General features: G+C 43.2%; 1 protein-coding gene across 2 annotated transcripts; it reads left to right on the forward strand.

Annotated features, from left to right (window-relative positions):
- Positions 1-504: 504 nt before the first annotated feature.
- fads2 (fatty acid desaturase 2) lies at positions 505-22,571 on the forward strand. Of its 2 annotated transcripts, none has more exons than XM_061221383.1 (13): positions 505-635; positions 1,650-1,912; positions 5,808-5,918; positions 6,033-6,230; positions 6,748-6,849; positions 9,431-9,556; positions 11,979-12,039; positions 12,674-12,750; positions 13,754-13,851; positions 15,010-15,106; positions 18,868-18,947; positions 19,650-19,775; positions 21,482-22,571. In XM_061221383.1, exons 2-13 carry the CDS (start codon positions 1,706-1,708, stop codon positions 21,531-21,533), a joined length of 1,335 nt encoding a protein of 444 aa, XP_061077367.1. In that variant the 5' UTR covers positions 505-635; positions 1,650-1,705; the 3' UTR covers positions 21,534-22,571. The 2 variants fall into 2 exon arrangements, with proteins under 2 accessions (XP_061077367.1, XP_061077368.1); XM_061221384.1 differs by having other exon boundaries at positions 522-648.
- The last annotated feature ends 1,300 nt before the right edge of the window (positions 22,572-23,871 follow it).

Raw genomic sequence — 23,871 nt, forward strand, 5'->3', positions numbered from 1 at the left:
TCTCTGGCTGTCAGAAGCTCGGGGTACAATGGCCAAAGAATAATATTTTTATTACTAAACAAACATAGACGGTGGTAAAGCAATGGCCCATTTCACAATTCATCTGGCCCATGTGGCCCACTGTAGACATGCCACCTTTTAAAACGTAAACCGAATATAAATATACACGAACAAGCAAAACAAATCTTTAAAAATATATTTTTTCATCCATGGACAGGTCTTATTGAAATGCTTTTCAGCAAGAGATTATACAGGGCTTATAATATTTAATTTATCAAACATCTTAATGCAATCTCTCTCTCTCTCTCTCTCTCTCTCTCTCTCTCTCTCTCTCTCTCTCTCTCTCTCCCGTTTTTAGCGCTCTCTCTCTCCCTCCCTCACTCATTTTCGAAAGAGCTATTCTGCACCAATTGCAAATATGCCAACCGCGTAGAAGATGCCGCGGATTGGACCAGACGCCCTCGAATGATCGGCTTGGAAATTTAGTGCACTGAATGAGTGTGAGAGAGAGAGCGAGAGCGAGAGAGCGAGAGAGAGAGAGAGAGAGAGAGAGAGAGAGAGACCATGATGATAGGGTTTTGACACAGGAGCTGTGCTGACTGAGAATGGCACCGTGAGAAAAGCTAAAAGAAGGGGTGAGTTCGGCAGGTAGGGATATATGATGAATACAAATCAGGTTTTATGGGAAGTGCTGCTTTAATTTGATCATTAATAATACATAATTATAATTATTACGAGTGTTAGAACTGGTTAATATGACAATAGTCTGTAGTTGGTCTAATTGTGATAAAACAGAAAGTTGAAACAATGAAAAAAACATTTGAGTTGAAGTTATACACAAGCAATCAAATACAATATAAAGTAGCCTTCGTGGTGCTATGTAAAACATATTAAACAACTTAACGCAGTTTTTAAACAACGCAGCGTAGTGACCTTATCATAGCCTCTTCTTGGACTGTTTCACGAGCCTATTTCTTGGTCTTTGTAATCATTAAGTTAAATTGCTATCAATGTAATTGTTGACAAAGGGCTACGGTATTCAGAAACCTAAGAGCATAGTCAAGGATTCAAAAGCGTGAGACAGAACGTGGAAGTTTAATTAAACATGGGCATGAATTAATAATAAAAAATGCGCACTCAGTGACGTTACTGGAGCGCGAGCTGGGTTGTATTACAAAGCTTGTCTCCTTTTATCGTCTACTATTTTTAAATTATTAATTCCCTTATTTGTTTGCAAACCGAACTGTAGCCTATCCATACAGCGGTATTACATTCCCTGAATTTAATAGCCTGTATGGGACTTGTGATTTGAAACCATGTGCAACAGGTTTTAACGGGAAATAAGTGGTCTCCATCTTGGCATCTGCTTGTATGGCTGTTTAGCAGTTTCCTCATTATCGCTCGTCAGTATTGAACTTGAACATGAATAAAACCCTCGCTGCGCTACGTCCCCTCGGCTGCTCTCCAAATCGAGCCGCTTCGCTTCACTCGGTGCACTGGCTCATGAGCGAAATTATCGCCTGCTATTGTCAGTAGGGATTCTGCGTCTTCTGCAGTGGCTGAACATAACTCAATGGAAGAGTCTGGACGCGAAGCAGCCATTCCAACACGCAGGTTCGACACGAATTCTCCTTTCTTTTCTCATGTAGTTGACGAGATCACAGAAGCCACGGGGAGGGAGAATAACGGGCAGACGGAGAGAGCGATGGGAGGCGGAGGGAAACAGACGCAGCCGGAATCGAGCTGTGGGCGCGGAAGCGGCGTTTTCACCTGGGAAGAGGTTCAGCGGCATTCCCACAGGGGGGACCAGTGGTTGGTAATCGACCGAAAGGTGTACAACATCACCGACTGGGCGAAAAGGCATCCGGGCGGCATCCGAGTGATCAGCCACTATGCTGGGGAGGACGCCACGGTAACCAGGCAACCTTTCAGTTGATTCCCTTGTTTCTGTTTTCCGTTGAAGATGCAACTTTCCAAACGGTCACACAGAACTGAAAACTGGCATCTGGTGTTATGGTACTATGCCATATCCATCACTGATGGTATAACATTTGCATATCATCTACATGTAGCCTATACAATATAGTATATTATATTTTGTGTTTGTCGCTTTGGATAAAAAGTGTCTGCCAAATAAAATGTAATGTATAATAATATAATAATTATAAAGACATGGTATCCCTCAAAAATATATAATACCATACAGGTATCTGGTTAATAAGACTTTGTCCAGCCAATTTTACTGTTAAGCATAAGTTAATTCGATTAAAATATTTATATTCAATTATAACTCAAATAGACTGTTCAGGGTCACTCTCAGCTAACCTGTCAGTGGCCCAGCACTCTGAATACTGAACCCAGAATAACTGGAGATCACCTAGTTTATTAACCTTCACACATAATATTATTTAAAGGAATATAAAATTGAATTCAGATGTATCTAGTTAACTCTGTCTGTTGATCATTCCATCAGCATGTGAGAGGAAGCACTATCAATCATGTATACTAAAATATAAGCTTTAATAGGAAATGCACAAATTAGCCAGTTTAGTTGCAGGCTACTGACACAAGGGCTGCAGCTATGAATTCTCAGGCCTGGGACAAAATGTATTGGGAGGGCCCCTCCCAAAATATATTTAGTGACAAATTAAGAATGGTGTCAGCCCTTATCCTGGGCCCAGGGCATTGTGTACCAGTTGTCCTCCCCTATCTGCGGCCCTGACTGACACAATGATACATATATGAGGTTACTATTCGTATAATCGGTTACAACTCGACTGATAACACGGATGTCTGGGTTACAATCACACTGTTCAGACATATGGGAAAACACTATACTTTCAGTTAAATACATTTATTCTCATGTTTCAATGTTTTTTATTTTGTAATCTAATTTTTAATGAAAACCACAGGTGCCAAAATTATTGGCACCCCTAACGATTATTGTAAATAAAATAGAACAATATTAAATTGGCAATACAATTTAACTTTAATTTAGTTAGTCTCAGGGATGGTATTGTGTCATTTCATCAGTTCCTGTTTCATTAGAGTATTAAAGTGAGGTAACAAGCACGCAAAATCCCTCTGTCAACCAAAATAACTGTCAGTTCAGAAGACACGGTAACTGACCACAAGTCATGTAATAGATACAAAAACATTTATCAGCCAATCCAGCATTATGGATATGACATTTGGACCCTCAGAATAATTCCTCTTCTTGCATGATAACATCTGTTAATGGCACCCACTTAGCTGAGGGGAAGGGACAGAAAATAATAATAATAATAATAATAATAATAATAATATTGCTAAGCCAGAAAGAATTTGAAAAATAACATTATGGATGTAATGCAAAAAGAGGAGAGATTATACACTAAATAGATGTGACACCCATTCAAATTCTATCATAACACATCTGAAATTATTCTGAATGTCAGTTTTGACATTGAGAAAACCATCTGAAATGGTTTTGAATGTTTTCAAGATGGCCACCAAATAGCATTGAATTCATTGGTACTGGTACTAATAAATACATTTTTTAGCATTTTCCAGTTGTTAGCCTACATTTTATCTGATTTCAAAATGGTCACATAATCGACTGTTTGGGACATTATTAAAAGGTAATCGCAAAGAAACTAGTAGGTGAAGGAAGGCCTCTACATTTGACGACTGATAAGTTAAAAAAGGATGGCCAGGTTACAGTTTAATAAGTGCATAAAAGAGCATACAGAGTTCTAGAAAAAGGTCTTGTGGACCGATGAGACCAATGTTGACAATGTTGAAACATTGCCTCAAAAATGTGACGGACATTACATGAGCAGTTGCAGTCCACCTCTCACCCTTATTATTACTATTAAAACTTAACCCTCTTACATTCTATTCATTTAGCCTTATTTACCTTTCAATTTCATAAAAAACACTGAGGACAGATGTGAGTCAAAAAATATTCAAAAGCTATTAAACGTATTTGACTAAAAAAATACCTGTTTTTGTGACAATGCACCCTGGTATGGTAATGGTAACAATATGCTGTTTAATTAATACAATGGGAAAATTGTTTTCCAAGAATTTCCAATTATTTTCTTACTGAAAAGATTTTCGGTTTTTGAGTGGGTACAGCTTATTGTCGTAGTGCCTGGCCCATTTAGAAACACAATGGAGCCACAGCCAAAACACTGGACAAATCCACTTTCAAATCTGATTATAATATCACCAAAAGTGAGCATTCTGCATTGTTATTTTCTAAGCTATGTCTAGGCAGTTTTCCAAAAAGAACATTTGGAGACTCCAAAAGGACACGTGGAAACTAAAGGATATTATGGGTCTTATGATGTGTAAAATACTGTATTTTGCTTCGTAAAGTATACAATACTTTTTATCGCCTGTCTCCCTCCCCCGACCTCTCCCTCTCCTTGTGCTCTCCTCAGATAGCAACAGGTTGAGCAGATTGTAAAAATAAGTACAATAACTACAATTATTATTGTATACAAATATATTCATTGAGGTTCATTGATTGACATTTTTGGTCAAATACCCAACCCCCATCAAGTCAAATACATTCCACAATTTCACATGGTTTTTATTATTCTAAAGCAAGCTTGTTACTTATTTATAAGCATACTGAATAATAATAAAATATTTTGAGAATGTTTTTGATGATCACTGATATAAAACGGGGTCATGCCGATGACAATGCACTCTATTGTGGAGTCAAAGGTGTTTTCACTTGTCTTCCTCTATTTAGACGTAGGCATGGCAAATTTGTTGTAAAATGTCAACCTTTTTGGCCATAAAATGTCAAGAACCATTTTTACCGAAGCACAACAGTCTCAGTGTGCGTATTGAAAATGCTACAGAGTCATTACTCAGGCAAAATAAATGCTGTGTTGTTTTATGAAAGCCTAACAAATTATACACCATTGGAAAGGTAATGTCATTAGCTAAAATGTTTCTCAGTTATTACTTCAAATCGGTACCATGAGCCGGTTCTAGGCTCAGCTGAAGTTATACTGTATTTTTTGCTCACAGATGGGGATTGTGCCTTTACTGTGCCAATGGATTACTAATACTTGGTAATCGATTGGGAGGTCTAAGCTGCTATTGGTTGCTCGGAGTGCACGCCTTCATATCATTACCGCTGTTTCCCCTCGGGGAGGGGTGGTCAAAATACTAGTGGCAGGCGGTTGCTCTGCAACGTTGGTTAAATCTAACATTGTTCTGTTCTGCCAAACTGTCTCGGTAGTTAGCCACAGAGTGATAATTGAAATAGAACTGAAAACAAGTCATGATAGTGCACACTGGGGGTGATAGTGTGTACTGAGGGTGATAGTGTGTACTGAGGGTGATAATGTATACTGAGGGTGATAGTGTACACTGGGGGTGATAGTGTGTACTGAGGGTGATAGTGTATACTGGAAGTGATATCGTGTACTGAGGGTGATAATGTATACTGAGGGTGATAGTGTATACTGGGGGTGATAATGTATACTGAGGGTGATAGTGTATACTGGAAGTGATAGTGTGTATTGAGGGTGATAGTGTGTACTGGAAGTGATAGTGTGTACTGGAAGTGATAGTGTGTACTGAGGGTGATAGTGTATACTGGGGGTGATAATGTATACTGAGGGTGATAGTGGGCAGTAAGGGTGATAGTGTATACTGAGGTTAATAGTGTATACTGAGGGTGATAGTGTATACTGAGGTTAATAGTGTATACTGAGGGTGATAGTGTATACTGAGGTTAATAGTGTATACTGAGGGTGATATTGTGTGTGATGATGGTTTCCTTTGTGACCTGTTATTTTCAGGATGCTTTTGCCGCGTTCCATCCAGAGCCCAACTTTGTGTGCAAGTTTCTAAAGCCGCTGCTGATCGGTGAGCTGGCCCCCTCTGAGCCCAACCAGGACAGGGACAAAAATGTAGGCTCCTCCCACTCTCACCACAATCCATTTTGTTGGATGTTCAGTCAAGCTGTAAGACTGCTGATTGGCAGACGTTATGTATGGTCTCCCTCTCATCCCCTTTTTCCCCAGGCTGTGCTGACACAGGCCTTCCGTGACCTCCGTGAGCAGGTAGAGAGGCAGGGCTTATTCAGGACTCAGCCCCTGTTCTTCTGCCTCCACCTGGGGCACATTCTCCTGCTGGAGGCCCTGGCTCTCCTGCTGGTCTGGGTCTATGGAACAGGCTGGCCCCAGACCCTGCTGTGTGCAGTTATTCTGGCCACTTCACAGGTAAACTCATACCCTGAGCTAATGGGGGCCACATTCGATCCCCCACCAGTGTGACCTTACCTAGACACCTAACCCTCAATAGTTCTTGGCAGGCTGGCCAGTGCCTTGCCTGGCAGCTTTTTGACGTTGGTGTGTGAGTGAGTGTGTGTGTGTGTGTGTGTGTGTGTGTGTGTGTGTGTGTGTGTGTGTGTGTGTGTGTGTGTGTGAATGGGTGAATGAGAGGCATTAATTGCAAAGCACTTTAGATAAATATATTAAATGAATGCAGTCGATTTACCCATAACAGTTTATACAGTTAAAACATCACAGGTTTTACACACTGTTCTGTGAGTCTGTGAGTAGTTATCCAGCTGTACGTGGTGTTTGTGTGGTATTAACTCACTGTTCTGTGAGTCTGTGAGTAGTTATCCAGCTGTACGTGGTGTTTGTGTGGTATTAACTCACTGTTCTGTGAGTCTGTGAGTAGTTATCCAGCTGTAAGTGGTGTTTGTGTGGTATTTACTCACTGTTCTCTCAGGCTCAGGCCGGATGGCTTCAGCATGACTTCGGCCATCTTTCTGTCTTCAAGAAGTCCCGCTGGAACCACCTGCTGCACAAATTTGTCATCGGACACCTTAAGGTACAGCCAATGAGAGGGAGGAGAGAGATTACTGTATTTAAAGTACAACCAATGAGAGTGATATGACTATATTTACTGTAAGGCACAGCCAATGAGAGGGAGAAGAGAGATTACTGTATTTAAAGTACAACCAATGAGAGTGATACCTCTGCACGGTGGTGGAACGAACTCCCCGTTGAGGTCAGAACTGTAGAATCTCTCCCCACCTTCAAACGCAAGCTGAAGACACACCTCTTCAAGCAGCACCTCTCCCCATCCTTCCCTACCTCCCTGTGAACCTTAATTGTTGTCTCTGTGACTTGCTTTGTGTATCAGTATTTTTTAGTTGGCTAGGTAAGCAGTGTTTTGATAGTTAACTTTGGTCACTTTTGCTCTGTTTGTTTGTTTCTTGTTTAAAAAAAAAAAAAAAAATTGGCCCTGGTCCTTATCTTTGTTGTACAGGTAGCAGTTGAAATTGTACTTCCCTCTAGGGTCTTTCAGCGAACTTATCCCTGGTTATGGATATGCACTTTGTTGTACGTCGCTCTGGATAAGAGCATCTGCCAAATGCCAATAATGTAATGTAATGTAATGATATGACTATATTTACTGTAAGGTACAGCCAAAGAGAGGGATGAGAGAGATTACTGCATTTAAGGTACAGCCAATCAGAGGGAGGAGAGAAATTACTGTATTTAAATACAACCAATGAGAGGGAGGGGAGAGATTACTGCATTTAAGGTACAGCCTAAGGGCGGCCTGTAGCGTAGTGGTTAAGGTACATGACCCTGTAGCGTAGTGGTTAAGGTACATGACCCTGTAGCGTAGTGGTTAAGGTACATGACCCTGTAGCGTAGTGGTTAAGGTACATGACTGTAGCGTAGTGGTTAAGGTGCATGACTGTAGCGTAGTGGTTAAGGTACATGACCCTGTAGCGTAGTGGTTAAGGTACATGACCCTGTAGCGTAGTGGTTAAGGTACATGACCCTGTAGCGTAGTGGTTGAGGTACATGACTGTAGTGTAGTGGTTAAGGTACATGGCTGTAGCGTAGTGGTTAAGGTACATGACTGTAGCGTAGTGGTTAAGGTACATGACTGTAGCGTAGTGGTTAAGGTACATGACCCTGTAGCGTAGTGGTTAAGGTACATGACTGTAGTGTAGTGGTTAAGGTACAAGACTGTAGTGTAGTGGTTAAGGTACATGACTGGGACACGCAAGGTCGGTGGTTCTAATCCCGGTGTAGCCACAATAAGATCCGCACAGCCTTGAGCAAGGCCCTTAACCCTGCATTGCTCCAGGGGAGGATTGTCTCCTGCTTAGTCTAATCAACTGTACGTCGCTCTGGATAAGAGCGTCTGCCAAATGCCAATAATGTAATGTAATATAATGTAACAGCCAAAGAGAGGGATGAGAGATTACAGCATTTAAAGAATAGCCAATCAGAGGGAGGATAGAGATTACTGTATTTAAGGTTCAGCCAATCAGAGGGAGGAGAGCTATTACTGTATTTAAGGTACAGCCAATGAGAGGGATGCGAGTGATTACTGTATTTAAAGAACAGCCGACCAGAGAGAGGAGAGAGATTATGTACAGCCAATCAGACAGAGGAGTGTGATTACTATATTTACGGCACAGCCAATCAGAGGGAGGAGAGAGATTACGTACAGCCAATCAGACAGAGGAGTGCTATTACTGTATTTAAGGTACAGACAATCAAAGGGAAGAGAGAGAAACAGGCAACGGTCAAGCACAGCCAAGCAGGAATGTAATAGATAATGCAGTTTGTAATCAGTAATGCAGGCAGGGGTTTGGTAACCAAACAAACAGATACACAGCTAACCCAAAACAAACTGACAAAACAGACAGGTTTAGATAGACAGATATAAAATCATAATCAGTTGTGCACCATAATCAGGAAGTGAAGACAGGTGAAATAAATGAATGAAAAGGAATGAACAGGAAACAGAACTACAAAGGGAAGCAAAAGGCGAAATGTTGGGGACAGAAAGCGGATACAGAAAAAGCACAAATCATGACAGATATGCTTTAGATATGTGCCTGCCACATCCCTTAAATCCTGTGGTGCTGGTCTTTTAACTTTCCCAGAGCCTAGAACTAAAAGGCATGGTGAGGAAGCTTTTGACTATTACGGCCCTAGCCTTTGGAATAGTCTGCTGATGAGTCTCCACGACTCTACATCCGTGGACATTTAAAAAATAAATCTTAAGACATTTCTTTTTTGCACGTCTTTTTTAAAATATGTCTCTTCACTGTGTTAATTTTCCAAGTGGTTTCGATCTCGGGGTGGACCTTTTACATTTATATATTGTTGTCTTGTGAAATTTTGTTTTATCTCTGCTGTGTTTCTTTTCTGTTTTTATCACCATATACAGCAAATTGTGTTGCACTTCTGTATGAAATGTGCTTTACAAATTAGGTTTTGCCTGCTTGCTTGTGTTCAGAACCAATCAGAGTAAACTAAATGAAGGCTACCTCACTCTACCACACGTCTTTGTTTGTCTTTGATTGTCTATGTATGTATGTCTGTCTGTCTTGACTGTCTTTCTGTGTCTGTCTTTATGTCTGTCTGTCTGTCTCCAGGGTGCATCGGCTAATTGGTGGAACCATCGGCACTTCCAGCACCATGCAAAACCCAACATCTTCAGCAAAGACCCCGATGTCAACATGCTCCACACCTTTGTGCTGGGAAAGACCCAGCCAGTGGAGGTTTGACTCAGTTAGACCACAATGATATGGACCAATCAATCACTGATACCACAGCCATATGGGCCAATCAAACCACAGAAGAGTGACAGGGATATAGGCAAACCAAAACACAGGACCCTCTCACTGTCAGGAAGCGGGTAACCAAGAGCAGACTCATGGATAATGTGAAGAAGGCAGGCTTTAATGACAGACGGCAGATCCACAACGTAATCCTAAAACAGGCAATGGTCATAATCCATGCAGACAGGTATATGCGGGGCAGGCAGAGTGTAATTGTAAAACAGGCAGAGTTGAAAAATACAAGGAGACAGACCAAACCAGCGACAGTACAAATACGAAATAAAAAAACACAAGTCAAAACCAGGCCGATATCAAAAACCAGAAAATCCAAAAATCAGGGCACAGAAAAACAGACAGGAAACTGGATTTGCATAATAATGCTAGGCCAACCAAATAACCCTCTGCCTCATGCTCCTCTAGTAATCCCAGGAGCGCACATCTGAGGCGAGTCACAACAGGTAGATAACGCAGCTGCCTATTCTAGAGCAGCCCGTCCTGGAGCAGAAACCAGACCTCCAGATAATATCTAGCCAGCTTGGTGACTTGGCAGGTCATGATGAAAGTACGCCCAGCAAACTCCATCTCTAGCCCTACTAGTAGTGAGAGAGCTACCAAAACAAGGTGAGGGCCCAAGCTACGGGCCATTCCTACATCGCTAGCCATATGGCAGACAGCACTACAGACCATGCAATGCTGTGTGGCTTACAATCCTACACACAGTGTGGAGTAAGTAGGATGTTCTAACTGACATGTAGCCCTACACACAGAACACAGATCAGCACTGTGTACAGAGTGGCTGCAGTGCTATGCACAGCAGTATGTATAGTAGTAGGTTCAGAAGCATGCACAGTCCTGGACATAGCACGGGGAACAGTAAGGTGTTCAGACTGCCTAATAGCTCTACCTACAGCACAGTGTTCATTTGTGGCATCATCGCCCTGCCCACTGTGCTGCGTTCTTACTGGTTTCACGAGTGCAGTCTCTGGATAACGCTACTATAGCTTTGTAACCAACGGAAAAGATAAATAATAATATCATAAATAACAATAATTGCATAAAGCCACCCAACCTGCCGTACTTCTACCGGTGAAGAAACGGTTAACCCACTCTACTAATCATGACAGAGCAGCCAATTGTATGTGTGGCTTACAACAAATTTAGACTGAATAAAGCGCTTGCCTCCAGCTCTTTAATATGAAGTTAAAGGTGAACACTGCAGTATTGAACACTGCAGTATTGAGCACAGCGATAGTCAGGAGAAATAACCCCAGTCCAGGGCGAAAACTCTAGCCCAAATCAAAGGGCGTTTCTGCGTCTCTAATCGAATAAGAGTCAGACAGTTATCCCACAGACCTGTACTTTATATGGGTAAATGACTAAAGGAAAAGATAAGATGTGAAAACAAAAGTAAATGCGCAAGGCAGACTCCGCCTCCAACTACCCCTGAAGGGAACTAACAGCTGATACGTGAGACTAAAGCAAATCTCAGAGACCAAACGGCCGAAATGTCAGGTGGTGAGTCTCAAGGCTAGTAGTATAGATCACTAACACCTGTTTGCGATGACCAACTCCTTGTGCAATCAGCACGGCTGCATGAGGGAGGCATGAATCCCGTAATCCCGAGAGTTAACGCCCAACAAAGCGAGGCTACCATGACACTGAGACAGAGAATAGAGATCAGAGAAACACAGCTGTCCAAAGGGCACAGACGTGACGCTCACATTCAACAGTACTTTTTACATTCAGTTTAGCGGAATTTTTATTAGCAGGACGGAGACATATTTTACAGTATTTAAAAGATGTAAAAATGATATATAATAAAATGATGTGAAATGCATAGCTATGACGATTCTGTGGTAACACTTAACTTGAGCCTGTTATCTCATGTGGTCTTGTATCAGCCTTATGGCGAGAGTACAGTGTTACCAATTTTGTTTAACATATCGACCCACCTTCATGTACTTGGGTACACTGACACAGACTAGAAACAGCAGGATCCAATGCATTGGCAATCAATGCACCAAGACTGGTTCTCTTTCTAACTAACAGAAGAAGGCTTGCAGTGAAAATGTGTGAGTGTTCCCAGTCAGCTGGCTGAAAATAACCGGCAAAAGAGAATTGATCTCAGTCAGAATTACATGGTGTGCTTTTCTGCACTTTATTATTTAGTTATTTTTCAATCTAGCACCCCATCCTACACCCTTCCCACAATCAGTTAATTCGAGGCGCTGTATTTGCTGATGCACAGGCCGCTATGCTGATGAACAGATACACTGAGGCAATGCGATAGAAGCTGAGCGAGGTACTGCTGTGCTGATGAGTGTCCCCGCTGAGCTGTGCTTCTCTGTCTCTGCTCCTCCAGTACGGGATAAAGAAGCTGAAGTACCTTCCGTACCAGCACCAGCATCAGTACTTCTTCCTGAGTGAGTTCTACAGTCATACAGTGCAAATCTAACCCTCATGCAAAATCACCTGTTAAAACGCACAGGGGTCCAAAAGCTACATGTGAATGCCAATGTATGAAGAACACACATGTGAAGTATAAAAAAAAAACACTTACAGTATAAGAGCTGGAAAAAGTGACATATGCTATTTTGAGTGACATTTTCATGCCAATGTTATGTTTCTCGTGGGTTCACCAATAAGTTTAATTTGCGTGTGGAAAAAAACAATCAGATGTGAAAATGTCCAGTTCACATGTGACGTTTTCGCTTTTGAATTAAAACATTCACATAGGAAAATGTTAAATTCATATGTGAAATTTTGATTTTCACAATTAAAATGGCAAATTTCACATATCCTTTCCTAAACTTATAGGCTTTATTTGAAATATGAATACAGATGAATAATGAAATGTTAATGAGTAATATAATCAGAATGATGACATTATTAAAATCCTCATCCCCATCTCTCCCCTTACTCAATCTCTCTTGCTTTCTTCTCCCTCTCTCTCTCCCTCTCTCTTGCTCTCTCTCTCTTACTCTGGCTCTGGCTCTCTCTCTCTCTCTCTCTCTCTCTCTCTCTCTCTCTCTCTCTCTCTCTCTCTCTCTCTCTCAGTTGGGCCTCCAATGCTTATCCCAGTGTATTTCCACATCCAGATAATGCACACCATGTTCTCACGACGTGATTGGGTGGTGAGTGCATCCTCACAGGTCACAGATCAGCAACACCACCAAACCCCCCCAGTGACAGTAAGATTCAGCTCCAGCAGTAAGATTCAGCTCCAGCAGTGACTGTAAGATTCAGCCCCAGCACTGGCTGTAAGATTCAGCTCCAGCAGTGGCTGTAAGATTCAGCTCCAGCAGTGACTGTGTGATTCAGCCCCAGCAGTGACTGTAAGATTCCGCTCCAGCAGTAAGATTCAGCTCTAGCAGTGACTGTAAGATTCAGCTCCAGCAGTAAGATTCAGCTCCAGCAGTGACTGTGTGATTCAGCTCCAGCAGTAAGATTCAGCTCCAGCAGTGACAGTAAGATTCAGCTCCAGCAGTAAGATTCAGCTCCAGCAGTGACTGTGTGATTCAGCCCCAGCAGTGACTGTAAGATTCAGCTCCAGCAGTGACAGTGAGATTCAGCTCCAGCAGTGACAGTAAGATTCAGCTCCAGCAGTAAGATTCAGCTCCAGTAGTGACAGTGAGATTCAGCCCCAGCAGTGAGATTCAGCTCCAGCAGTGACAGTAAGATTCAGCTCCAGCAGTGACAGTAAGATTCAGCTCCAGCAGTGACAGTAAGATTCAGCTCCAGCAGTAAGATTCAGCTCCAGCAGTGACTGTGTGATTCAGCCCCAGCAGTGACTGTAAGATTCAGCTCCAGCAGTGACAGTGAGATTCAGCTCCAGCAGTGACAGTAAGATTCAGCTCCAGCAGTAAGATTCAGCTCCAGTAGTGACAGTGAGATTCAGCCCCAGCAGTGAGATTCAGCTCCAGCAGTGACTGTAAGATTCAGCTCCAGCAGTGACAGTGAGATTCAGCTCCAGCAGTGAGATTCAGCTCCAGCAGTGACAGTGAGATTCAGCCCCAGCAGTGAGATTCAGCTCCAGCAGTGACAGTGAGATTTAGCTCCAGCAGTGACAGAGAGATTCAGCCCCAGCAGTGACTGTAAGAATGCAGCTCCTCTGACCCGCTCTGTGTCCCTGTGCAGGACCTGGCCTGGTCCATGACCTACTACCTGCGCTACTTGTTCTGCTACCTGCCGTTTTTCGGGCTCTTTGGCTCTGTGGCGCTCATCAGCTTTGTGAGGTAAAAATGTGCTCCGCTCTCTCATCATTGGGCCTCATTTATTAAACAAGAGCCGAATTAAATTGGCTGGGGCGCAACATTGGCTCAGGCGGTAAGAGCAGTTGTCTGGCAGTCGGGGGGTTGCCTTTGATCCCACCCTGGGTGTGTGGAAGTGTCCCTGAGCAAGAAACCTAACCCCCAAAAGCTCCTGACCAGCTGGTTGGTGCCTTGCATGGCAGGCAATAGCTGTTGGTGTGTGAGTGTGTGTATGAATAGGTGAATGAGAAGTATCAATTGTGCAGAGCTTTGAACAAAGGCACTATATAAATGCCAACCATTTCCCGTAAATCCTTCGGAAATGCATTTACACCAATAATGTGGGATGTCAGTTTTGGATCCAAACAGACTCCTTGAGTGGCCTCAACCTTTTCGTATTGTGCACAGAAATGAAAGTGCACAATAAAGTGTTTATTATTTGATTTATTCATATTTAATTTTGATTTAGTGTGCCAGAATTATTTTAATAAGCCAATTGAATATTATAATTATTCATGTCATATAAAACCGTAACTGGATTTAGCATTAAAATGGTTTCTTTCCCGTAATCTTGAATAATGAATGCTTAATTGCAGTTGAATATGAATTTCATAAAACATGTAAACAAAGTTTGCTATAAATAGGGCGTACAAGTCATAGTTTAGACATTTGTTTCTCTGGTTGACCTATTTTGCCTCTAAATCAAAATGAAATATGAATGAATGGAATAATAGAAGCACAAAACAAAGCACAAAGGACTCATGTAGATCCGGCCAAGAAACTGACATCTGAAAACGTTGATGTCTTTTCACCTATCCTATGCAAACTCCAGTGTCCTGAGATGAACTATATTTAGCTAAGTGCTAAAATTTTCCCCCTGTATTTTAGTTGTAGTCATGGTATAGAGATTTAAACCACTCCATGCCTGTAAATATTCAAGCATTTATAACACTTTGAGGTGGTTAACACCACCATGTTGTGTTATACATTCTTGCATTTGCACTGAATGTCATGGTTTATATATTAGTTACATACAATAGATTATATTTTATAGTTCCACATTAACAGTTCCACATTTTCCAGAGTGTGTCTGTGTGAAAGCTGTCCCTGATGAATGCTGAGATGCTCTTTCCTGTGGGCCAGGTTTCTGGAGAGCCACTGGTTTGTGTGGGTGACCCAAATGAACCACATTCCCATGGACATTGACCATGAGAAGCACCAGGATTGGCTGACCATGCAGGTGCCTCAATTTAACTTCCAGTCATGTTTAGGAAGGCCACCCTATTCACTGACTCGCTGAAACCAGGAGGGGGGAAAGAATACTTTTTCCGCATTAACTGTTATTTCATGTAGGCTACTGAATTCAAATTGAACCACATATCACCTGTAACTGGAATACATCACACCATCACTGGGTCGCAGGTTTAGTTTAGATTTTAAAAGAAATTTATTTAGGATTTTTCCCTTTTTATGCCAATTAAATTCAATTCAATTCCAGTTAGTGTTAGATACACTGTCCACACCCCACCCCCTGGTGGGCCAAGGAAGAGCGGCATGCCATCTCTTTAATCATGTCTGTGGTTCCAAGGCGTCTGAGGCTTCCGAGGTGCTTATTGTGTGGCAATCAACTAACCCTGCCAAGACCCTCCCTCTGGAGCAGCGAGCCAATTATGCCACTCCACATGAGCCGGCCAAACTTGGCTTTTGGCAGGACTGGGAATCGAACCCCGGTCCCCAGTGTGCAACTGCAGCAAACTGCAACCGCAAGTCCGCTGCATCTTAGCCTGTTGCGCCACCGCGGCCCCAAGGTTTAGTTTTATTTAACGAGAGACATTCCCTCCCAAACATACTTATTGTTAATTCAGTCTAAGACTAGACTGTCACGGCGGGGGGGTCGTGTCTCTCCCAGTGCTCCCTCGTGTTCGAGCCTTCAACCTTCCCGACTGCGAGGTTTGCCCAACCTTCCCGACTGCGAGGTTCACCATGTCATCACACTGTTGGCTGGCAGGGCATGGGATTGGGGTACATCTGGGAACCCAATGCTCCTGAGAACCACAGTTTATCCCCCTTCTCTGCTGCCATGCAGGTCTTCGATTGCTCCACTGTTGGACAAGCCGCAAGTCACCAGCTGCTTCGCTTATGTCAAGATAACAGATCCGTGTCAGACTATTTGTTGCCAACTGTCCAGTATAAGGCAACACCCATCAGTAAGCAAAGAGGTTCTGACGGGCACCTCCATAGACCCCTCCTCACAGATCAACCATTCCACCCTGTTTTCTGTCCTTTTCTGGAATGGAGCCCAGTTACAAGTGTGGGTACTGACTGACTCGGGAGCCAAAGCCAAGTTCATGTGCCCTACCCTGGTCCCCACATCCTCTTGACTACAGCCCTCCATACTAACTACTAACGCACTCACAGGCAGCCCTCTGGGCGTCACTGCTCCTTCTGGTCTCTGGAAATCATCACAAAGAAATCTCCTTCTATGCCATGGAGTCGCCTCACGTCACCTTGGTTCTAGGCAAACTCCGGCTACATAACCAATCGACTGGGCCCAAAGGACAATCATAGGTTGGAGCCCTGGCTGTCATGTTTCCTGTGCTCCTGCTCCTGTTCTTCCTTCTGAGGAGATGCCGTCTGACCTCTCCAATGTGCCGTCCATGTACCATGATCTCCACCAAGCCTTCAGCAAATCCCGAGCCAGCTCCTTACCACCTCACCGTTCGTACAACTGTGCCATCAACCTGCATCTGGGCATCACACCTCTCCAAGGTTATCAGTTGTCCCTGTCGGCACATGAAACACAAGCAATGGAAAAATACTCAGATCTGATCCGTCCCTCATCATCAGTGATGCAACGGCTAGGATAATTCATTCATTATCCTAACCCGCTTATCCTGAACAGGGTCGCAGGGGGGCTGGAGCCTATCCCAGCATACATTGGGCGAAAGGCAGGAATATAAGCTGGACAGGTCGCCAGTCCATCGCAGGGCACACACACCATTCACGCACACACTCATACCCACGGGCAATTTAGACTCTCCAATCAGCCTAACCTGCATGTCTTTGGACTGTGGGAGGAAACCGGAGTACCCGGAGGAAACCCACGCAGACACAGGGACAACATGCAAAATCCACACAGAGAGGCTCCAGTTGACAGGAAATCGAACCCAGGACCTCCTTGCTGTAAGGCAGCAGTGCTACCCACTGCACCATCCATGCCGCCACGGATTTGTGGTCTCACGTAGCCAATTGGAAATGGACCCAGAAAAACCCGGGCAGTTGCTAGTTGGTCCTCACCTGCTAACTACAGCGGTTTTCTGAGCTTTGATAGGTGCTTTATTCGCAAAAGCACTTCTGTCGCCGCCCCCACTCACAGTTCTTACCTCTAGCAAAGCGATTTTCGGCTGGTCTCAAAGAGCCGAATTCCAGAAGAGAGACGATTTTCCTCTGCCTGACCCTGAGAATCCGTTCACTCTGGAGGTGGTCACCTCAGACACTGATGTCAGAGTGGTACTGTCTCAAAGAGCCCCCGAGAACAAGATGCACCCATGCGTCTTTCTCTCGCCACCTAACATCTATAGGAGTGGGCTTCTCTTCCATTTATCATCTGGACTGATCACTGCAATATAGAGTACCTTAGATCAACTAAAAGACTAAATCCTCGCCAAGTCTGCTGGTCCCTATTCTTCAATCGCTTTAACTTCACCCTCACCTACCGTCCCAGCTCAAGGAACGTCAAGCCAGATGCACTCTCTCATTTACAACCACCTGCCCAGTCCGATGAAGGTCCCGTCTCATTTACACCCACCTGCCCAGTGCGGTGAAGGTCCCGTCTCATTTACACCCACCTGCCCAGTCCGCTGAAGGTCCAGTCTCATTTACACCCACCTGCCCAGTGCGGTGAAGGTCCCATCTCCATCCTGCCTCCCGGCACTCTGTTGTCACCGCTAAGCTGGATATGGTCAGCACGTCCGAAGAGGCCCGGCTCCAGGTGACACTCCTTTTAACCGCCTCTTCTTTCCTGAATCAGTCCGACCCCAGGTTCAGGAGAAGCAGGGCAGCAGAAGTCCCCTCAGCTCAGGTCTTTGTCCAGCGAGCACACCAGGTATGGAAAAGAGCACGCACTACCCTACTCTGCCACATTACGGAGATTAAAAGGTTTGCAAACTGCGGTCGATGCCCCACTCTCCGTTATGCTCTGGGACAGAAGGTCTGGCTGTCACCCTGGGGCATTCCCTGTGTGCTCCGATTGTCACAAGCTTGACCCCAAATTCACTGGTCCGTACACCATCTCCAGAATCATCACCATCTCTGCTCCCTCCCCTAACCTCCCACCCCCCCTACGCTGTCTTTCATGCCTCCTGCATCAAACCCTTCAGCCCTCATGCCCGACCCCCGACTCATTGATGGCAGCCTAGTCCCCGGGTCCCCGGGGTCGGGAATGGAAGGGTTATAGCAAACAAGACAACTTGTGGGTTCCAGAACGCCATATTCTGGACCGTTCACTCATCAGAGACTTTTTCAGTGAGCACCCAGAATTGGCGCACCAGGTGTCACCTGTGGGGGGGTTCTGTCAAGTTCTGTATTTCCCTGTCTGGGCGTTTCCCTGTTTTCTGTGTATTTTGTACCTGTTCTCTTTCCATAGTCCTGTCATCTTGTTATTCGTTCACCTGCGTAGCACTAATTTTTTAAGTTAACTACTTGGGATTAAAGAAAACCAGGGCTCAATTTGGATTCAAGGGCCAAATTTGATGATCCCTGGCCTAGCATGTAAATGTCAGTATACTGCAATATTTCTGTGGTTCCATGTTACTTGCTATTGAATGTGTAATCTACTTTCAATTTGGCAATTGGCATGACCTAAAAATGTTAAAAGATTATCCTTGGAGAGATTATCTGATTAAAACGGTACATTTGTTTGGAAAAGCCAGTGGGTCTTCCACTAGACAAACCCATGTAGGAACAACCGAAACTCAGAACATCTCTGTTCTTTCCCTTCAGCTGAAGGCCACCTGCAACATTGAGCAGTCCTTATTCAATGACTGGTTCAGTGGACACCTCAACTTCCAGATCGAACACCAGTAAGTCAATCAACCATTTAAAAACAGTATAATGTTACTATACTTGTTACAGCTTACTATACTTAAAGTGCAATCTTCTGGTTATTGCTGAAGTGATTTAAAATTCTGCACCGGCTAAGTATTGGTCAAGCAGAAGCTAGTCCACGCCTATGTCCAAAATAGCCTCCAACAACTGTGTCCTCTGAATATGTAAACTGGAAGATAAATGTTCTCTAAATGTGGTGTTCTTAAAATCCTCAGATGATACATGTTTCCGGGGGGTTCACCGAGGTGTAGGAAGTAAACCATTTTTACATACAGACATGGCCCATGAGTCATCTAAGAGGTCTAACCTGCTGGCAATAATTACAGCAGTTTTGTGAAATGGTGAACATAGCTGTGCCTAATCTGAAGACATAAACAATCAGTGAACAAATGATTAGGTAGGCCTGTACACCAGCTTGTTAATGCAAATATTTAATCAGCTAATCATGTGGCAGCAACAAAATGCATAAAAGCATGCAGACTTGGTCAATAGTTTCATGTGTTGTTAAGACCAAATGACAGAATGAGGAGGAAATGTGATCTAAGTGACTTTGACCGTGGAATGATTGCTGGTGCCAGAGTGGTTCGAGTATCTCAGAAACTGCAGATCTCCTGAGATTTTTATGCACAACAGTCGCTAGAGAATGGTGTGAAAAACAAAAAACATCTCTCTCCCAGTCTGTTTCCCACAATGCCTCGGCACAACTACAACCTGGCAGCCCCCTTGGTGCGCAGGGTATGTGAGAAGCATGGCGTTCCCTACCAAGTGAAGACTCTGGGCGCTGGCTTCAGGGATGTGGTGGGGTAAGACTCACACCTCCACAGAAACACAATCCCATGAGCAGAGTGCTCTCTACAGATACAGTACTGTGCAAAGGTTTTAGGCAGGTGTGAACAAATGCTGTAAAGTAAGAATGCTTTCAAAAATAGAAATAATAGTTAATAGTTCATTGTTATCAATTAACAAAATGCAAAGTGAGTGAACAGAAGAAAAATCTAAATCAAATCAGTATTTGGTGTGACCACCCTTTGCCTTCAAACCAGCATCAATTCTTCTAGGTACACTTGCATGAAGTCAGGGATGTTGTAGGCATATAGTCAGGTGTGTGATTATACCAAACAGGAGCTAATGATCATCAATTTAATGTGTAGGTTGAAACACAATCATTAACTGAAACAGAAACAGCTGTGTAGGAGGGTTAAAACTGGATGAGGAACAGCCAAACTCTGCTTCCAAGGTGAGGTTGCTGAAGACAGTGTGTCAGTGTCAGTTCTGACAGTAATGTCAGAAGTCATACAACATGGCAAGACTGAGCACAGCAACAAGACACAAGTAGTTATATTGCATCAGCAAGGTCTCTCTCAGGCAGACATTTAAAGCCAGACAGGGGTTTCCAGATGTGATGTCCAAGCTCTGCTGAAGAAGCACAAAGAACCGGGCAACGTTGAGGACCGTAGATGCAGTGGTCAGCCAAGGAAACTTAGTGCAGCACATGAAAGACACATCATGCTTACTTCCCTTAGCAATCGGAAGATGTCCAGCAGTGCCATCAGCTCAGAATAGGCAGAAACCAGCGGGACCCAGGTACACCCATCTATTGTGCGGAGAAGTCTGGTCAGAATTGGTCTTCATGGAAGAATTGAAATATTTGGTTGTAGCAGAAGGCAGTTTGTTTTCCGAAGGGCTGGAGAGTGGTACAAGAATGAGTGTCTGCAGGCAACAGTGAAGCATAATGGAGGTTCCTTGCAAGTTTGGGGCTGCATTTCTGCAAATGGAGTTGGCGATTTGGTCAGAATGAATGTTCTCCTCAATGCTGAGAAATACAGGCAGGTACTTATCCATCATGCAATACCATCAGGGAGGCATCTGGCTTCAAATTTATTCTGCAGCAGGACAACATACAGTCAATGTCATTAAGAACTATCTTCAGCGTAAAGAAAAACAAGGAATCCTGGAAGTGATGTTATGGCCCCCACAGAGCCCTGATCTCAACATCATCGAGTCTGTCTGGGAATACATGAAGAGACAGAAGCATTTCAGGTGCCTAAATCCACAGAAGAACTGTGGCTAGTCCTCCAAGATGTTTGGAACAACCTACCTGCCGAGTTCCTTCAAACTGTGTGCAAGTATACCTAGAAGAATTGATGTTGTTTTGAAGGCAAAGGGTGGTCACACCAATTATTTGATTTAGATATTTCTTCTGTTCATTCACTTCTTCTGTTAATGCATTTTGTTAATTAATAAAAAATAAACTATTAACATTTCTATTTTTGAAAGCATTTTTTCATACCTGCCTAAACCTTTTGCACAGTACTGTAGATATTACTCTGTGATTATCTTCTGGGTTTTTTTTAGCTCCAGGAAACAGCAGAATATTACAGAATGTCTTACTGAGTTACTTTTCAAATGAATGCCAATATTTTCAGCAGGTTTTTGAACTCAATGTTGCACACTGCTACCCTCCTCTACTGTATATGGTGACATGCTGTACATCTTTCTCATATCCTAGCTCTCTCCGTGAGTCTGGAGAGCTGTGGCTGGATGCATATCTGCACAAGTAGCCTGCCCCCTGGAGGTCACGTGTGCACCTTTATTTTCTTCTTCAGTTTTATCTCTATCCAATCATCACCCACCTTTTCACATCTCCTCCAATCACATCAAAGTATCTATGTAACTGGACAAGACTGTAATGTCATACGTGTCATATCAGACGTGCAACACTATGGCGAGGCTAGACATTCCAGAAGTGTGTCTTATTGGGACCACAACAATAGGAGCAGTTCACACTTTTTATACCAGGGCTACCTTAAAATGGTTTTTACTTATTTTAAAAACAAGTATCATTTAAAAATCACAATAATGTTTGTACAAAATGATGTCTTTCCTAGACTTGGTCTATGTCTACATGTGAAAATAGCATCCTAGCTGTGAAAATTAGTTTTTGATGAAAATGGTAGAATTACAAGAATACCTTTTAAACCTGTCAGAAACACATGGTGATATTAGAAGACTTTGTGCTACTTATATGGTCTGCTAGCTGGCCAGTCGGCTGTCTCTTTGTTCAGTGTTCATGCATTGTGTTGTGTAAAGCAGCAACTTGCCATAATTCATAATTTATCACAGAGATTAGGGTCAAGAAAGCGAGCTAATTTGAGAAAGTTAGACTAGCAAACTGAGTCCATAAAGAGTGAGATACCCCCTTCATCCAATAAGAAAAACCAGCTTAGTGTCCTCCATCTTCCAGTTTCACTGCATGCTGAAATTATAGCTGCCTCCTGCCCAAAATGGCTGGCTCACAGAAGCCTGACACATCAGACACAGGAAATCATTACATATCTGATAAATGTACAATATTGAACTACATAGGTAAAAACCTAAATTTTAAAGAATAAGCTCACAGAAATAAAATAGACAATCCAGTTTTTAAAGCCTATAAATGTTTATAGCCTACCTCTCCTCTGTTACTGCACGTATCATTACAACTGAATTGAGTGTGTGCTTTCTGGGTATTGGTTTTGAAATTTTGGAGTGTAACAAGGCTAATTTTCAGGACATATTTTCCAACTGTGTGCATAATAAATAACATGGGTTTTCAACAATCAGAATCAGTGTGTTCATTCTGCCTGTGGTGGGTATGTTCTGGGCATGTACAGTGGTGTGAAAAAGTGTTTGCCCCCTTCCTGATTTCTTATTTTTTTGCATGTTTGTCACACTTAAATGTTTCAGATCATCAAACAAATTTAAATATTAGTCAAAGACAACACAAGTAAACACAAAATGAAGTTTTTAAATGAAGGTTTTTATTATTAAGGGAGAAACAAATCCAAACCTACATGGCCCTGTGAGAAAAAGTGATTGCCCACCCTGTTAAAACATAACTTAACTGTGGTTTATCAAACCTGAGTTCAATTTCTCTAGCCACACCCAGGCCTGATTACTGCCACACCTGTTCTCAATCAAGAAATCACTTAAATAGGACCTGCCTGACAAAGTGAAGTAGACCAAATGATCCTCAAAAGCTAGACATCATGCCAAGATCTAAAGAAATTCAGGAACAAATGAGAAAGAAAGTAAAAGTCTGGAAAAGGTTATAAAGCCATTTCTAAAGCTTTGGGACTCCAGCGAACCACAGTGAGAGCCATTATCCACAAATGGCGAAAACATGGAACAGTGGTGAACCTTCCCAGGAGTGGCCGGCCGACCAAAATTACCCCAAGAGCGCAGCGACGACTCATCCAAGAGGTCACAAAAGACCCCACAACAACATCCAAAGAACTGCAGGCCTCACTTGCCTCAGTTAAGGTCAGCGTTCATGACTCCACCATAAGAAAGAGACTGGGCAAAAATGGCCTGCATGGCAGAGTTCCAAGACAAAAACCACTGCTGTGCAAAAAGAACATTAAGGCTCATCTCAATTTTGCCAGAAAACATCTTGATGTTCCCCAAGACTTTTGGGAAAATACTCTGTGGTCTGACGAGACAAAAGTTGAACTTTTTGGAAGGTGTGTGTCCCATTACATCTGGCGAAAAAGTAACACCGCATTTCAGAAAAAGAACATCATACCAACAGTAAAATGTGGTGGTGGTAGTGTGATGGTCTGGGGCTGTTTTGTTGCTTCAGGACCTGGAAGACTTGCTGTGATAAATGGAACCATGAATTGGGTTCTGCAGCAGTACAATGATCCAAAACTCACCAGCAAGTCCACCTCTGAATGGCTGAAGAAAAACAAAATGAAGACTTTGGAGTGGCCTAGTGAAAGTCCTGACCTGAATCCTATTGAGATGCTGTGGCATGACCTTAAAAATGCGGTTCATGCTCGAAAACCCTCCAATGTGGCTGAATTACAACAATTCTGCAAAGATACGTGGGCCAAAATTCCTCCACAGCGCTGTAAGAGA

This window comes from Conger conger, chromosome 15 (assembly GCF_963514075.1).
Source record: "Conger conger chromosome 15, fConCon1.1, whole genome shotgun sequence".
NCBI lineage: Eukaryota > Metazoa > Chordata > Actinopteri > Anguilliformes > Congridae > Conger > Conger conger.

Bases quoted from the DNA above. Each gene is read 5' to 3' on its own strand.
- fads2 (XM_061221383.1), top strand. From the start codon at position 1,706: ATGGGAGGCGGAGGGAAACAGACGCAGCCGGAATCGAGCTGTGGGCGC. The intron at 5,919-6,032 runs GTAGGCTCCTCC...CTTTTTCCCCAG, and splicing joins ACCAGGACAGGGACAAAAAT to GCTGTGCTGACACAGGCCTT. The intron at 13,852-15,009 runs GTAAAAATGTGC...CCTGTGGGCCAG, and splicing joins GCGCTCATCAGCTTTGTGAG to GTTTCTGGAGAGCCACTGGT.